Source organism: Numida meleagris, chromosome 3, assembly GCF_002078875.1.
Source record: "Numida meleagris isolate 19003 breed g44 Domestic line chromosome 3, NumMel1.0, whole genome shotgun sequence".
In the NCBI taxonomy this organism is placed as follows: domain Eukaryota; kingdom Metazoa; phylum Chordata; class Aves; order Galliformes; family Numididae; genus Numida; species Numida meleagris.
This window is the reverse complement of record NC_034411.1, coordinates 79,408,461-79,426,252: the sequence shown is the minus strand read 5'-3', so window position 1 is coordinate 79,426,252 and position 17,792 is coordinate 79,408,461. Positions and strand designations below refer to the sequence as shown.

Genomic DNA, 17,792 nt, shown 5'->3' with positions numbered 1-17,792 from the left:
GAGAGGCGCCTTCCATCCAACCTTCTGTTTCTCCCTGACTGGAAAGAACACATGGACCACAACTGAAGCTGATAGGTGTGCTGTACAGACAGAATATACCCCTAGAGACGTGTAGGTTAAGTGGATATCCTATTTTCAGTTAGTTCTGCCAAGGGACTGCAGAGCCAGTACACTATCATTTCAGGGCGATATCCCAAAGTAGACAGTCTCCAAACTTTAAATGAGAAGGGATGCACCAGGAAAACGTCTCTTGAACCTTTGGGCTACCTGACAGATGCCATCAACACAACGCTTCGAAATCAGCACGCAATTCAAAGACGGAACAGAACATTCTGTGGAATGCATAAAATCAAACTCAAAACAGCATGAAAAAAAGTAATGTTTATTTTTGTTGTTTACAAAAGCATTAACATCTTATGCAAAAGCAGCATCCTGACCCATATATTTCCCTCATCCTCACGGGATATTGGCAGAAAGCAAGTATTTTTTTCTGTTCTTTAGGGTTAAACACACTCTGGTGATGTAAATAGGAGCCACCCTGACTGATTTCCAGAGCTCTGCTTACACCAGCAAAAGGGAGACCTGTCAGAGCACAACACTCTGAACTGTCTTGGTGGCGACTTGCTTCAAGTGCCAAATTGTCAGAGCCTGTGCTTTCAAGCTGTGTGCACTATCCAGATACTTTATAACCTCCCCATTCTCTTCAATTTCAAGTGAAACAGATCTGATTTAAATACTGTTTACACATGATGACTGATCCCATACTAACATGAAGCAAGGCTTAATCTTATGCACCACAAACAATTTTGCTCAGGTTTTTAAAGGACAGCAAGTGTGCTCAAAAACATTTTTAAGAGTGAGGTCATAGAGCACAACAGCTTTTTACTCCTTTCTTACCTGTCTCCCCAGCACCTGGATGTCAAATGCTTACTCTAAAGAAACAAGATTAACCTGAAAAAATGTGCAGTATTTTTATTTTGCCTTCATCTTTTCCTCTTGATCTGGAGCTGGCAGTAGGTAATGGTCATATACTCAAATAGCCCCTGCTTTTGAACCTATAGATCAACTTTGATTTATTTATTAAGGGTTCTCTTACAGTATTTGATTGCACTGACTTGAGAGACTTACCTGGAGCAGATTACTCACACTGCTTCCCACTAGAAGACAGCATCATTCCTCAGCTCCTCTGAATCTACAGCTGCTACCTCAATTTATTAAGCTGGGAGAAATAGCTCTTGCTTGTCCATCGCTCTATGTCTAAAATGATTGACAAATACTATCCATGGATACAAGACTGATATTGGATCTATAGATCAATGAAAATTGCTTCATTTCAGTGCTTGAGTTGTAGGAACTATGCTATTAGTTCCTGTCAACTTCATGTCAAAGAAATACCATTTACTTCACACCCTGAAAGAGCCTGCAAAGAACTCATGTATATGTATATAGATACAGACACATGTATACATACATACTATATGTGTGTGTGTATGTGTATACACACAGAATTTGTTTTAGTTATTTTACACTGAGCAAAGTGCTAAAAGAATCCAACAATTCTAAAGGCTAAAAGAATTCAACAATCTGTCGCCGCTAGACATGAGGATAAGTAAAATGGTATCACTTACATGGCATCACATAATTGTATGGTTGGTCCAAGAGCTTTGGAACTGTTAGCAAATAATTATAATTTCAATTTCAATTCTGTGTATAGCGGAAACATTTTTACACATACACATACTTTTGTGGCAAAATTCTGTGGAGCCTCGGACTAAGAGATGACTTTAGCAGAACCGGCAGTATCTCACATATGCAAATTTTGAGAAAGAGAAATCTGCATAGTCAGAAACAGAAGTATTGCACTCATGACCATGCCTACAGAAATGCACATTTAGTAAGGCCATTATATTCAAGACCAAAATGAGTCTCAAGCCATGAGTAATCAAATACAACGTAAATAGATCTAAGAAAACAATGTAGTAGGAGATGGACTCAAAACAGCAGTATTGCAGAAACTTAATGTGATTATTTTCCCCATGGAACCGCTAATCTCTCAAGTTGGTTTTATTCATGTGTCCAGACATGACATGCATCTCTGCGTGCATTCTCACAATGCATTGCCTCTCTCTTTTTTTTTTAATGGTAACAAATGACCCAGAATTTGAGGGTAGGATTCTACCCAAGTTCTGCCTATAAAGTTTGAGTTGTCATGAACTTTGAGCAGTTTCCATGCGTGCTGAGGGGGAGAGAAGATTTGACTTTCAATTCTTTTAAATATTTGCCAACATGCAAGATATAATTCTTACTTCAGAAAGTGTAGCAAAGGATATAGTTGAACCTGTACTAGAATATTTCTCAGTATGCTCTTTTTGGAGCCAGATCACATTAAGCCTATCAGTTTATCCAATCTGGCTTACAGAAAGAAAGACAGAGTAAACAACCAATTTAACGCAAGACAAGGAATGACACAGACTTACAGGTTAGCTGCCCACATCCCATGTCAAACAGAAAGAAGCTACCCTTTATCAAAGTGGAGTAAGCTAGCTGGAATTTACACTAGGGTAAGAGTACCCACACCAGCTATTAACCTGGAATGGCAGGTGTGCTGTAAATCTGCTGTCCAACTTGCTTTGCAGTTATTTGCTCCATTAGCCATTCCAGAGCTAGGCAGCCAGCCAACACTTGGGCTTGTTAAACATAGTGGCATCTGTGCAAGAAAGAAGGATAGATCATATTCCCTCTTCCTCATGCCATGTTACATAAATATATAAGAGTCACAGAAGTAAAAAAAAAAAAACCAAAAAAAAACCCCATCATTACAAGGCTGGAAGAATCACAAGACACAACAGATAGGAAAATTAATGGTCACATGCATTACAGCTCAGCAGAGACATTCTCTCCAAACCCTATATTCTGCCATAAAATCCACGACGGTGGATATTACTGATGAATCACTCTAGCAGTTGAATGAACTCCAGCATTAGGAATTATTTCGCAGTAAAACAGGTTATAACCAGCCCTTTTTTCCTACAACACATTTTTTAGGCTTAGATAGTTTTCATCATAGTGACAAGTGACAAACCCAAGACAGAAAAAATGCCCATATTGTGCAAAACAAGTCACAACAGGCAAATGGGTATTTGAGATGCATAAACATGTGCCACATGCTTTACTCTCTATACCTACAGCTGTGTGTACTCTTTTTCCTGCAATAATGTCACCACTTCTTCCATGTAAGTTAATCACTGACAGCGAGTGTTTCCGACCAGAGCTGGGGAAAACGCATTTCAACAGCAACAATGCAGCTCTTGTAGTGATGAACATGGACCCTGAGGGTTCAGGATGTGGTTTCTAACTCCACTCTTGTTACACTCACTGCATCTGCAGCAACACAAAACTTTTCTCTTAATTTTCACTTTGCATGGAAGGGAAGTAACTCATATTTATATTTACTTCACAAAAGTACGAAGTAGTCCACTAACGTATCAAATAAGATGAAAAGCTGATAAAAGAGGCTTCTGCTTGTAGTAGCAGTTATGACTAAAAACTGATTAGCAGAATCACTTTGTCAATCAGGTTGAGAAGAACCAAGAATATTTTGGGACCAGATTTCCAGATGCCCATCTCTGATTTTCACATTAAAATGGTGGCCTGACTGCTGGTGATACTTTGCCTGCAAATGTCTAATAAATCGAGTATTGATGGGCATCAAGCAGTAGCAGCATTTTGAGCATTGTGTTTGCTGTCTTTAGTACTTTATAATTGAATTCTCTCTCCCCCAAGAAAGTAACTGTCCTGCTGTTAGCATGACATGACACATTGTACTTCTGAACAGATGTCAGTGTTGTTTTCTCTCCATCATAACGTTATCTTACAAGTTTCAGCATCAATCAGCACCACAGGTTTAATGTAGGTCCCAGATTACAAAGCCACATGCCTACTTAGATTGCCTGCTTCACACAATGATTGTTTCATATTTATAAATTCTTAAATTCATTTAGCCATGCTAAGAACACCACTCCAAAATTTAAGTTCACATTAAATGAAAATATTGATGATATGACCCAAAATACCTGGAAATAAAATCTCTTTTACTCCCAAGGAAAAAAATTTCCTCCTAAATGATGTTAACAGATATTTATATTAGAGGACTCCATATTTCAGAAATCAGTTATTTAATGCTCAATATTCTTTTCAGCAGATGAAGAGGTAGGTATATTTCCACACAAGGAAAAAAAAACCAAAAAAAAAAAACAAAACAAACCTGTAACAGACACTAAATTAAATCAAGCAATGTCTGAAAAGTCAAACACTGCTCTGACAACACATAAACATGATGTTTCTGAAGAAAATCTCCAAGGAGGACAAGAAAAGTTGCGCGTTCTGATTAGATAATACATTGTAATTTGAAATTTAATAATTTTCTGGAAAGAAAACACAAGTATCCAAACGCTACTTCCTTCCCCCCTCCCTTCCCCAAAGAAATGTGGGTGCCAACAAAGCTGTTTGCGTCAATGGTAGTTTTAACTTTTGGACTGCTAAACATGGAATTAACTGCAATTCTTCCTTACATTCACCAACACCAGCAGTCTACAAGTTTACACAGAGACCATATGCATGATAATTACATAATTACAATAGAAATTCAACTTTAAGTTTTGTTCTTAAAACAATCTTCATAAATAATGAAAATATCTGTGTTCTAGCTCTTCAGTAACCTAAGGTTAATTGGTACAGATAGTGTTTTTTTCTTCCTTTTATAAACCAAACTGTAGGTTCCTCACTGCCAGCAATGGTTAAGGCCTGGATCAAGTTACTCTCCTTTTGCTTTTCCCTTTTTCTGCTTTTTTCCATTTTCCACCACTGGATTATTTTCTGATTTGCTTACTCCGTTTGCAACAGCACCATTTGCTACTTTGCCATTCTTTACAGGTTCCTTGGGCAGCTTATAAGTCCGATAGTAGAAGTTACCAAACAAGAAAATGAAGGTGACAGCATAGAAAATTACACCCCAGTGCATCCATTTAGGGAAAGGACAATCAATATAAATAGACAAGGCTGTGTGGCCAATAGTCACATGGAACTGCACCTGAAAGACAGAAAACACATAATCAAAAAGGTTTGGATATATTTTGTAGGTCTGCACCCATGTATGCTAATGTATTAATTCATGAAAACTGAGAAACAGTGAAGCAGGGGGAAACTATCTTTGGCTGTCATAACATGCAATCTATCTATATGCTTGGCCTAGAACAAAAAAAAAAACAAACACTCCCAGGGCTGTTTTACTAGCTCTAAAGTGGATGTGAAAACCTAAATAAATATAAACAAATAAAAATATACAGAGACATAGTCAATTGTAACTAGATTTTCCTTTAGATTTTTCTTTAAAACACAATGGTGATTTCATGGTATTCAGAATAGGATAACCAGATGCTTGGCAACTGACTGCTTGCATATACGGGTGTTGAGGAGGGTTGTTAAAGCCAGTCCAAGGTTAAGCTGTGAAGTCATCTTTACCCCTTTTCCAGCCTCATAATGATTCTTATTATGTCATTAATTAAGTCATTGTTTGTTGAAAATAAAAATCTCTTAAAACTTAAAAGTGCCCATGAGCAGTAATAAGTATTTAAGAAGACCTCTTCACACAACAACAGTTGTATACTTAAGCAATTACTTTAACTGCTTAATTACAGAAAGAATATAATCATTTCTAACTAGACTTGTGAGTATAGGACAACTAAGAACTTTTCATAGGGACAGCACCAGTTCCAAAGCCGTATGGAAGCAAATCTATTCAGAGGCAGTAGCTCCTGAAATGAATGGAGAAATTTTACTTACCAATTGCAATATAGTCAAGTATCGCTTCCACCACAGATATTTCTGAACTTTAGGGCCACAGGCAGCTAATCCATAATACATGTACATAATAACATGAATAAATGAATTCATCTGAGCTCCAAAAAAAGCTGTCCAGAAACAGAAGGAAGATTTTCATGTAATTTAAAAAAAATAAATCTATTCTAGTATTATTCACATGATAGTAAACATTACAAAGCACAGGGCATGCTGGGCTTCCATCTTTGAAACGTTCAGTTGTGTAGTGTAGGCCTTACTGATGACATGCACTGAGACAAATAGCTGTTTATGCACGTAGGTGCCACTGCTCTCATGGAACTATTTAAGCAAAAGCTTTTCATAAGGCTTTTGTTGAATAGACTGAAGTCATGCATTACACATTAGTTATTGTAGTGTAAGTGCAATGGCTTTGCTAAGGGAACTATTAAAAGCAGTATTTGACAGTGTAAAGTATAAAGCGGTTTCAGGTTCTGAACTTAAATTTGTTAAGCTGTAATGGAAGGTGTAAAATTCACATCTCAGCAAGGCATCAAGAAACTCACATGGAAGTTTGATTAAAGAGGTCAAAAAATGACACAAAGCAAAACCTCACTTGTGGTTGTAAGATGTTTAAGGGCATTGCAAAATTAGTTTGTTTAAATAGCTCATCTTTGGTTTCTTTATTTATGACTTATGAAATCCAGTATTCTTAAACAAATGTATAGTACTTCTTCCAGGATGATCCATGCTGGAAACAAAGATCAGTGTTCATGTTTGCGTTGAGATGTCTTTGCTCCATCAAGATTAGCAGACATTCAACAGTGACAAACTAGACTGTTCTAAGGTTTTATAACACTGCCAGAGAGGCTCAAAAGGGAGGTGATGTATAAGATCAAGACAATGCAGAGAATAGCTGCTGAAATCAAACAACTTGGATACCCATCTTTGGTAAACTACTAGGATAAACTGTTAGTTAATTTATAACAGATCTGTCTATGTATACAATATCTTATCTACTAGTATGAGATATTTACAGTAAATGAGAGCCTAAAACCCACATATATAAAGTATTAGGGTGGTTTGACAAAAAGTTAGGTTGGTGTTTACTGTGGGTTATTCTCAGTATCTTAAGCCTAAAAGCACATTACCAACAGAATTGGGTATTTTTCCTGAACCCTCAGCTCCGTAGAGCATACATTTGGAGAGGAACAAAAAAACCAATAATGGGAACAAAGGTACAATTTAGGAAAGAGAGGATGTAGCAGGAACAATGGAATAAAATTCACTGGTGTAGGTCTTAGAAAGTAAGCAGGAAATAAAAAACCTGATAACGAATTATAGACTTGTGTGATGAATGGGTTTTAAAAGTTAATTGATGGATTTATTGGCTCACCCTCAAGGGAAGGTTTCAGAATTTTATATATGCCTCTTTATACAAAAAGAAAGCAAACCCCAAACTCAGATATAATGCCAAAATAACATCTCTGTTAACTTCATTACATTTGCGCACAGATTGTTGCTCATAATTAGATTTTGCAGTTCTCTGTATCTGCAAAAATTGAAGTTACGCAAGACACATTCATCTTTCCATTTCATACAGAACAAGGATAATTCTGAAAATAGAACTTCATGCTTGCAGTTGATGCTCATGAGGAAAAAAAAAGAAGGTTTTGCAATTCATTAGACTATGGCCCCTGGTATCTTTTCCTCCCCCACACTTCCCACAGAGGAAGATAATGCACATTAAAGTTACTGCACTGCTTCAGTGCTATTTAAACTGTCTTCTACACAATAATGCTAAGTCCAATAGAACAATTTTCCATTGATCACAACAACAATAGTTCTCCCGTATGTCCACTCAAAATACGGGAGGAAGGAAACTCACCTTGTCCACCTGCAACCCACTTAATACCAATCCACCACAAAGTGAACATGGTGAAATGGTGATAGACATGAAGAAAACTAATTTGGTTGAATTTCTTCCTCAGGATGAAGAACACTGTATCTAGGTATTCAATTCCTTTGGAGACATAATACCACCATAAAGCAGCAGCTATCTGTAATTAGAACATAAATAAATAAATAAATAAGTGGTTTGAATTTCCAGTTTGAATGGAATTAAATTATCTCCATCCACCTAATGCAAGAGAAGAACATCTATTCCTTCCCTGAATCCTGGTAAATGTTGCTGTGGAATCATCAAACAACTGAAGGTATTAGAATAAAAACAAAAACCATACTCCATTCATCTACTCTGGATGTAGTAGTAGTATTCTCAGTGTGCTGCTCACAAATCATTACCATAAAAAAGAACTTAAAGAGTTAAGAATGTTACTATCTCTGAACAGTTTACCCATTAAACGCAAGGAGTTTGTGTGCTCATTCTCTATCTTGAACTTTGTGGGAGACTACTACAGGGCTTCCCACACTTATGGAGCAACACTGATACTAAATGTTATTCAGTACATTGTCAGAATGATGAGGCTGAAAATTCATGGTAAAATGAAGCTTCAAAGGCTGAAACTATACACAACGTTTTCGGTATCACAAGCATATGGGTAGGAAGACACCAAATCATACTATAAGCTAGGTGAGGTAAAGATCTCACATTTGTTAGGGCAATATTCTGCCTGGCTTCTTCTGGTCTATTCAATAACCCTGTTCGGAAACCAGCATTCCCCCAGTGGCTATGTTCCATTGAAGGAATGGAAGAAATGAGATCATGGGAGCCACACGACTTGCAGGGATAGAACCTATCTATCCAACACGGTAGTGTTGCACACCCAAACTTCCCCCGCTCTCAGTCCATCAATTACAGAAGATGTAACATGAACATGGCCTCCTGTTGAAGCCAGAATATTGCTATACCAGATAAGCCCAGAAGTAATTTGCTAACACAGTGATATTGTTTGCAGGGACTCCCTTCCAGATCATGAAGCACAGCAGTGACTGTTGTTCCTGGCACTGCAAGTCAACTAGCTTGATATGCAAGGGTGGGACCAGAATGTGTCCCAGACCGTGACTCACAAATAGAATTTAAAAACAAACAAACAAACAAAAAATGATGGAAATGGCACTGCCTGTAAGAAAAGCAGGCAATGTCATAACACACCTATTCATAAGAAGTGTACCTCATCTTTCAGGATTCATCTGAAGGCAAATCAGACTTTCTTACCTTAACATGTGAAATAACTCCACCACCCACTCAGTCTCCAGGGAAGACAGAAGAAAAAAATTAATAAGAGGGCAGCAGCTTCCCTGACCGAATACACACAAATGGGGTTATTTAAGAGAATGGATGAGTGAGAGAATGGAAACTGGGAGAATGAGCAGCAGAGAACAATCACAGAAACAAAGATTATACAGACCTGTCTGCTTTTTTCCTTCAAGTCTCCAAAAGAGCCAGAAAGAAACACATCTCTCCTCAGAATAAGCTTGTCACAACCATAAGTGGACTGGAAACATTTTAAGAAATTAGAGCAGAAGCCGAAGAAAAAAAAAAAAGAAGAGTGTTGCAGTTCTGCACTGCAGACTCTGCAGTTTCCCAAAGGGACTGCACAACTTACTGATGCCAAACTGCAGACTTCTGTGTAACTGTTAACAACACCATTCTCCCTATTTGACATAGTATGGCCTACTTCAGATCTCAGGAAGAAGAGGCAAATTCTGTCAATTTTATATAAAAAGACATGTGCCAAAGTTGAAGAGATGCTTGATGAGAGAAAAAGGACTCCCACAGATACTGGAGTTCCCAGACATGCATGCAAGCTGCAAGAATTATCAATACATGTTACCCAATATCCAGTACAGTTCTGCCTCTGGGACAGATAGGTAACTGTATAACAACACCCACATCAAGGCTTTGTCTCACACCCATGGATTAGCATTACAGCACAGCATCTTTTACAGATCTTTGCTAAAGCTGCATATTTTAAATAAATCAAGATAAACATCTTTTCATCTCATGAATTGACAGTAAACACTTTGGACTGTATCCAAAGACTGACATGCCAGCACTCAAGCTCTTTGGAGGTGCTGTCTTCCGAGAAAACTGCAAAGAACCAATAGGTCAGTTACAAGCAAACTGCCAGAAAAACTCTAAGCTGCTGTGTATTTTGTTAAAGAAACAGTGGAATAACTTGTAAATTTACTGTATGACATACATACAGCAAAATGTACGAGAAAAATCCAATATAAAACTATTTTATGCCCAGGATGTTTCTGGAAAGTCATTTAACACTTTATTTCTCCTCTTTTTAATTCTAACTGTCTAGCAGAGAAAGCAATTACAGCACATGGATCGAAGTCAACTTAACTTTTGATCAAAATGCTTCTCATCACTTAAGAATAAAAATAGCCTCCTTTTCTTTGCAGGATAATAACTGCTGATTTTTATGTTTATGTAGATCTTTTGCCTGAAAGCTCTTTTTTTTTTTTGCCCTCCTGCTTTTCATTCAGAGGCTTTACTACTATTTATTCTTGCAATTGACAGGTTTCAGGTATTGCTCTAATCTCAGAGCTCCCAGTGTTTTATGCAGGCATTTTGATCATTAGCTTACACATGCAGAAAAAATGAAACAGATGTTACATCATTTCACAAAGTCATGCATGCGATCAGTGACAGAGGGTAGAAAGAAAGCAGAACAATACACCAACATGGAAGCAATTTAAGGAGTGGATGGTTACTATTAAACTTTTCCTGTAAAGTATCAAAAGTTAGGACCTAACCCATAGCCTTTCTTTGGACACAGCATGAAAGAAAGATTTAGCTTAACAGAAAATATGCATTAAAACAGATGTATTCCTGTAATGAATAACACTAGTTTTGATCATACAATTTCTGACAGTTTTCAGATGCATGAGTGCAAATTTATTAAAACACCAGATGGCACAGAAAGATTACACTATAGCCTAGGATTAAGGGAGTCAACAAGAGGTCCAATCCTATGAACTCTGCTTGCTGCAGGGTTTTTAAACAGAGGGTTGTTTTAACATGGAACTCTGCTCTTGAACCCTCATTTCTCATTTGAGGTTGAGGCAGCCATCCGCAAAGGGGTTTTTTAGGAACAGGAACTTTTTAAGGATAATTCATTTTCCCTCTGCTTCATTTATAGAATTTTATTTATAGAACCATGAGGTTTATTTTATTAAAAGTCACGTTCCCTTTTCATAGAAATTTAAATTATTATTATTTCGTATGAGAAAACTATTTGATCTATAGACACACATATAAACAATGCGAGTAAAAGCAAGTAGACTACAATTACAGCCATAACACATCATTGCGATTGCAAGTGGTACACTTAAAACGAAAAACTAATTCACTGCAGATTCTGACGTCTAATTCTCAGCTCTCCAGAAATACTAACAAAATAGATCAGTCTTGTTCTGCAAAACAAGAACACACATGCATAAGCAGAGGGTCTAAGTGACTACTCACAGACATTAAAATGTCTTAATTTACACAGAATTAGGAAATCCTTTACTTCACAAACTGGAGCATCCAAAGGAGCACTCCACTGCCTGGATTTACAAGGGCTGCTCTGAAATTAATGTCTCCTACGTTACTATGTTGGCCAGCGATGTCAGAGGCGAGTGTTGGTAGTATGGAGGTAGAGGCTGAGCCTTTCCGCCAATATTCTGTTACATTTTGTTGCTGTGTGACAGACGGCAGCAGAGGGGAAGTCTGATAACATGGCATCTAACATGGAAGTGCGTATGAAGCAAAGGTGTACCACTGAATTCCTCCATGCAGAAAAAATGACACCCTGTGACATTCATTGAGGCTTGCTGAACATTTATGGAGACTAAACAGTGGAGATCAGCAAAGTGAGGCAGTTGGTGACGTGTTTCAGCAGTGGTGACAGTAACATGAAAGACAAGCCTTGTTCTGGATGGCCATGCAGAGCTGTCACACCATGAAAAGAAGAGTGTTTCAATCAGCTCATCTGCACAAATTGCCAGATTATGAACAGGGAACTGTATACTGAGCTTAATATTGACTTCAATGCCTTGGAAACAATGGTGACAAAGTTTATGCCAGGTGGATCCAACAAATGCTCATACAGGAACAGAAAGAACACTATATGCCATCTGTCAGGACCTACTGAACCAATATGAGGCTGAAGGTGATGGTTTCCTGAATTGCATCATTAACAGTGATGAGACATGGTGTCACCACTGCCAGTGGGGATCCAAACTGCAGTTTGTGGAGTAGCAACATGTGAATTGTCCATTGAAGGAAAAGTTCAAGACACAGCCCTCAGTGGATAAAGTGATGTGCACTGTCTTTTGGGATAGGAAAGGCATGATCCCTCTGGATTTCCTGAAACACGGACAAACCATAAAATCTGATCACTACATTGCAATGCTGACTAAGCTGAAGGCTCAAACATCCAGTGTTAGGCCAAAGAAGAAGACAACCTTTCCCTTGCATCACAATAATGCCAGGCCCCATATCAGTTTGAAGACTGAGGAGCACAATGCCAAACTTGGCCAGACTGTTTTACCATACCCACCACACAGTCCAGATTTGGCACCTTCTGAGTTTACTCTGTTTGGGCTGATGAAATATTGATTGGCTATATGTGCAGTATTTTCCTAGGAATGATGCCATCATAGCAGCTGAGAAACAGTGGGTCACCTTCACTGGTACAGATGTTTATGAGCACGGCATGCAGGCTCTTGTTCATCACTGGTGAAAATGCAGGCTTATTGGTGGTGAATATGTTGAAATACAGTGCTTTGCAGCTGAGAATGTGCTCTACCAAATAGTGTTATTTTGCTCTTTGTATCTGTTGTATGTTCCATGCAAATAAATAGGAGGTATTACTTTCAGAGTGTCCTATATCTCACCTATTTGCTTTTATTTACTCTGAAATGATAACCAAAATATTCCTCCAAGATGCAGCTCCAGCTCCAACAAAAGCCCTTGTTGGGGATTCTTCCCCATTTTTTCTCTACTATGAATGTGTTTTTTTTTTTTAAAAAAACTAATTATGAAACACAATCCTCAACATCCCACCAGCAGTCAGTAAGATGGCTACCTACTATATCCGGAAGATATTTCTGCACTTTTGAAGTCCAGTTTCCACCCCCTGCTAGCTCCAGTTGTCCACTGCCTCTTGTAGGACAAGAGCCAGTGGGGCCAAGATGAGATTACAGGTATAGATAGAGGTTCAAAACACTAAGTAGGAGGAACAACTTCTTCACACTATGTGTAAACTAACTAGAGAATTAACTGTCAGTGAACATCAGAAGCTTGATAAACTTAAAGAAAACATACAAATTCATGGAAGGATATCCCCTGAAGAACCAGGGAAACAAAGAAACTATCTCTCTCATGTGTGCCTAAAAGTGAGGCTATTATATAGTTTTTATGTACAAACTGTCACTATCTCTTCTGCTTAACAATAATAAAAATTCCTTTAATTTATTTCACCACAGTCCCTCACTATCATTCAGCTGAGTAGCAGGGCATTCTATTTTGCCTGTCTATTGAAAAAAATCCCAACAAATAAACAACAGCAACAACAACAAAAAACCCTCAAGCGTTTTTTATACTTTAATAATTTGCTTTTAAACAAAATAATAAACTGAAGTATTTAAGTGAACAACATAGTGAATGCACAATAGTGGTAAAGACAAAAGACAGGCAACTATCACTGCTGTTCAGCAATATCAGCCATCATACAAAAGTTTTAAGACACAAACTTGTCTTTCTCACTACCACTCATGCCACTTACACAGGAGTTTGAGTACCTGTGAACAGTCACTTTATTGAAACATATTTTTCAAGACATGCTATAAACATCCAAAGTACTTAGACCATAACACGCTTTCACTGCATTTTCAGGAACATGTTATAATCTGTAGTGGATGAAACTTGCAAGGACAGCTGCAAGATTCTCAAGAGTCAGCTCTGCTGGCAGATAAGGTTTAATACATGAGCTAGTCAACAGTATCACTGAAGTTAACAAGCACCTGCGCTTTGATTTTAATTTGAATGCTTTCCAAAATACACACATTTGAAATCTAAGCTTCTGCAATGAAATGTAGTGATAAAACACTTGCCAGAAGCTAGCAAGAGTTCATGATGCCAAACATGATAAAGGAGACAAAAAGTTGCCTCACCAGTATCAGTGAAGTACAGCCACAGTATATGCTGACAAATCTTACCTGCTTTGATCTAGAACTACACCTTTACTGTGGTTACGCCGTATCATAAACTGCAGCATAGGCTGGCAACCAAAGCACGCATACAAAGTTTATTCTGGATTGTACAACCAGGACTGAAGCCAGGGATGGTATCTTTAAGACTATGCTTCCTTGTAGCAGTCAGATGAAAGTTAATGCAAACACACTGATGTTTGTAATTAACCCTGCTATGTGTAATGTAATCAAACCTGAAGCAGTCAGAGAATGTAACGGGATACAGTGTGGCTGACAGCGCAAGTTTGGAAACACTATTGTCAGACAAAACTTAAAATAGAACATAGTGTTATATATTACATACACACCAATAATAATAATGAAAAAGAAATACTCACCCTAACTTCATAAACGTTATCTGAATAATCCACAGTTTGGCAGACATAGCTGTACCCTCGAGCTCTTGACGACAAAAACAGCTAAAAATATTAAAGCCATACATGAGGGGAAAGATACTATATAAACCAAGTTCAAAACAGTTATCAGCAAGTTTCTTGCTACATCAAACTTACCTGAACAGAAGTACTTAAAATATCCTAATCAGTCCTAATAACACTATTGAAGAAAGTCGATATTTAGTTTTAACAATCTGTTAACAAAGTGCTCATTTTTTCCTATTAAATTAAAAGTACTAGTTTTCCTTGCATGTATTTCACCAGATAATTAGAGTCCTGAACAAATATGACCTTAAGATATTCAAACACAGTTCTTCCCTCAAAGGGCTCTAGATTCAGAAACAAAAGAGACCTAATTGCTTTCACTAAGAATGACAGAAACACAAATGTTGTGACAGATTAGAACAGAAAGAATTCTTTCCAGCAGACAGGGATTAGACAATCTGCATCTACCATTCTTAGAACAATGTACCAATCAAAATCCAGAAAAAAATCCCTGAACTGCCCATGCTGAACACTCATAAAACATATTGAGAGACACTGCATGAAGAGAACTGCTCCACTTTGTGCCAAGAGGAATGGCCTAAAGCACATCAAGTGGCTTCTACAGAGACATGCCAAATAAAGTGTATTGCAATAATCAAAGCAGGAAAAGATAAACTTGACATTTGAGCAAGTTTCCATTAGAAAGAAGAGCACTTGCCTAGAGCTGTACAAGGTTCAAGTAATACTTTTAATCTTGATGTTCATATATGTTATGATCCAAGATTGTTTAAAGCCAGGTAATCCCACTCTGTTAAGGTGCAAAAAGATAGCATAACTTGTAAATTGGGAACTGTTGCAAGAAAACTGATCCAAGAACATCTCCAAAACAAACAGAGATCCCAAGAAAGAAATTCAACTATTCCTGTGTCACCTAAGCCTGTTTACAAGCTACTGTAAAATCACTATTCTCCCGCGTGGTCCCACATGGTCATGAGCACATTTGACCACATCAGAGAACAACAGAATAGTTTTGTGTGCACTGTTATAGAAACTAACCAATTTCTACTGTGGTCTGCTGATAATTAGGTAATTTCTCCGAAGTTCATTCGGCAAAGACAGTAATAAATTTACTTCACTAGCCTGCAGCTATTCCTTCAAAATGGAGTAAGAAGTACACAATTTTGTGGCAAAATGGTGCTCTGCATCTAAGACTTCCGAATGTTCAAAGATAACTTTGCACCTAAATCTCAATCTAAACTTGAGACCAACATATGAGAGTCTTGGACTGGAAAATCTACCAGCATTTTATGGACTCACCATTTTAATGTACGTTATCAAAGGTGACCAATGTGCTTTGTAATCAGGATGAATATTTAAATTGCATTTAAATTTAAAAACAAGACCAATGGATCTTATCAAATATTCATATTCAAATTCTATTCTTAGCAATGTATGGAAGCTTCATTCACAAAATACAAATACAGTATCATTTTACCTGTATCAACTACATTACTCATGACAATTGCAACAGGAGTATATGGGTAATATAAACCTCATACATACTGAAGTAGAAGTTACTTGGCTAAAGACAACATTTAAAAATTGAATACTTGTATCAGTCTCTAAGATTGAGAAAAGTAATTTCTTATTACAAGTGCTGTAACAACAGCTTGCTTGGTTCAAAATCCATTGAACAGCCAACCGACCAGTCGAAGCAGCAGCAAATTAAAACCTCTGTCTGCAGCTGGGGCAGTTACATTCATTTGCATATGAATTAAGCGGTTTGGAAATGCTACACAAACACATGTATTATCCCATAAGCAACAGAGCTTTGAACATGAACTGACCACAAGCCTGGCATAACTCAGCTTATGGATAATACAAACTGATTAAGAAAAAGTGAAAGAGACAGATATAGAAAAAAAAAAAAAAAAAAAAAAAAAAGCAGTGAACTCATTTCAGAGGAATTTCAGTTTTAACCTGCCAAGATACCTCCTCAAGTTTATCAATTTCCACAATTATCCTTGGGTGCAAGCATTAAATTCTGTGTTATCCGTATTATTTTATTGCACATCTGAATAGTGCAAGGAGAAAATTTAGAGAAAATGATGAGTGAGATGTTATGGCTAAGATTAGTTTTACTGAATTATGTCTTAAAAACAACTAATCAACTAATATTGAGGCTCTGGGGAAAGGTCAATATAAAGAAAACTCCTGCTTTCCTGGTAAAAGTGCAGAACAGGACATCTTGAAAAGAAATGCTGTAATTTTAACTGCATTATGTGTTTTCTTATTTCTGGAAATACATCTTGTAAATTCACAATCTTCCAGGATTCACAGTCTTTCAGGAAGACCTTTAACCCACATGAGCAAAATCACAGTAACATAAACTACTCCTTAGGATCATATGAATTCTGGAACACTATCCTGGTAAAATGATTTCCAAACTGTTAAATAATTCCACTTAAATCTTTATGGATTCCAGTTAATCTGTACAGTATTTACACTAACATAAATCTAAGAAGATCTTGGTCTAGATAGCGTACAAATTCTTTGTACATATCCATCTAGGTATTTTATTCACAAATGCAATGTACCTAACTACCTAAATACGCATGTCAAACACAAATTCAGTTTTAAAAATCTGGGTGAAAGCTCCTACAACAGACACTATAAATGCATAAGATTATTTCAATTTTGCATCCGTAGATGCCTTCAAACCTTAGTAGGAATTCCCTCCTGTAAGAATGCATACACACCTCTTTGAAAATGAAGAAGTTGAGTAGAACCATTCCAAAGTTGTAAACAACCAACAGGAAACGTAACTGGAAGGGCTCTCTTGTCTTCATCCATTTGGGGCCCAGCCAAACAGTGAGGAGATAAATAGTGCTTATTGTCAGTGTTGGAAATGGAGACTGCATCAAGGGCCAATCATCGACACGTTTGTCTGGAGAGGATGAAGCAAACAGGAGTCAAACTCTAAACAAATTCCATCATCATTTTAGGCATTGCATTCATTAAATATTATTTTCTCCTGGAATAGCTGCATCATGTAGCAGAAACACAACATACTCATTCTAAAAGAGTTAAAGAAAACAATTTAAAAGAATCCCATTATCTCACACAGAGATTCACTGAGTTAAACAAGTTCCACATTCCTGTTATACAATCCAAAAAAGTAGAAAAAAAATCTAGCAGGTAGCCCAAAGTCAATCCAGTAATCCCCCAAAAAGCATTTTACTTACAATGATCGGTGACTGCAGCAGCAATATAACCAAAAATTCAACACCATTCACAGAATCAGAAATATCCTAAGTTAGTAGGGACTCACAAGGATCACTGAGTCCAACTCCTGGCTCTGCA

The 17,792-nt window shown here is 37.3% G+C and overlaps 1 protein-coding gene across 1 annotated transcript in view; it reads right to left on the bottom strand.

Moving 5' to 3' along the window:
- ELOVL4 (ELOVL fatty acid elongase 4) overlaps positions 367-17,792 on the bottom strand; it is a 35,641-nt gene continuing 18,215 nt past the window's right edge. The window contains exons 2-6 of the mRNA XM_021392213.1: positions 17,189-17,376; positions 14,388-14,468; positions 7,724-7,895; positions 5,842-5,969; positions 367-5,089 (exon numbers count right to left, since the gene is read on the bottom strand). Of these exons, the coding sequence (XP_021247888.1) occupies positions 4,814-5,089; positions 5,842-5,969; positions 7,724-7,895; positions 14,388-14,468; positions 17,189-17,376 (845 nt within the window). The 3' untranslated portion in view covers positions 367-4,813. The remainder of the gene's footprint in view (positions 5,090-5,841; positions 5,970-7,723; positions 7,896-14,387; positions 14,469-17,188; positions 17,377-17,792) is intronic.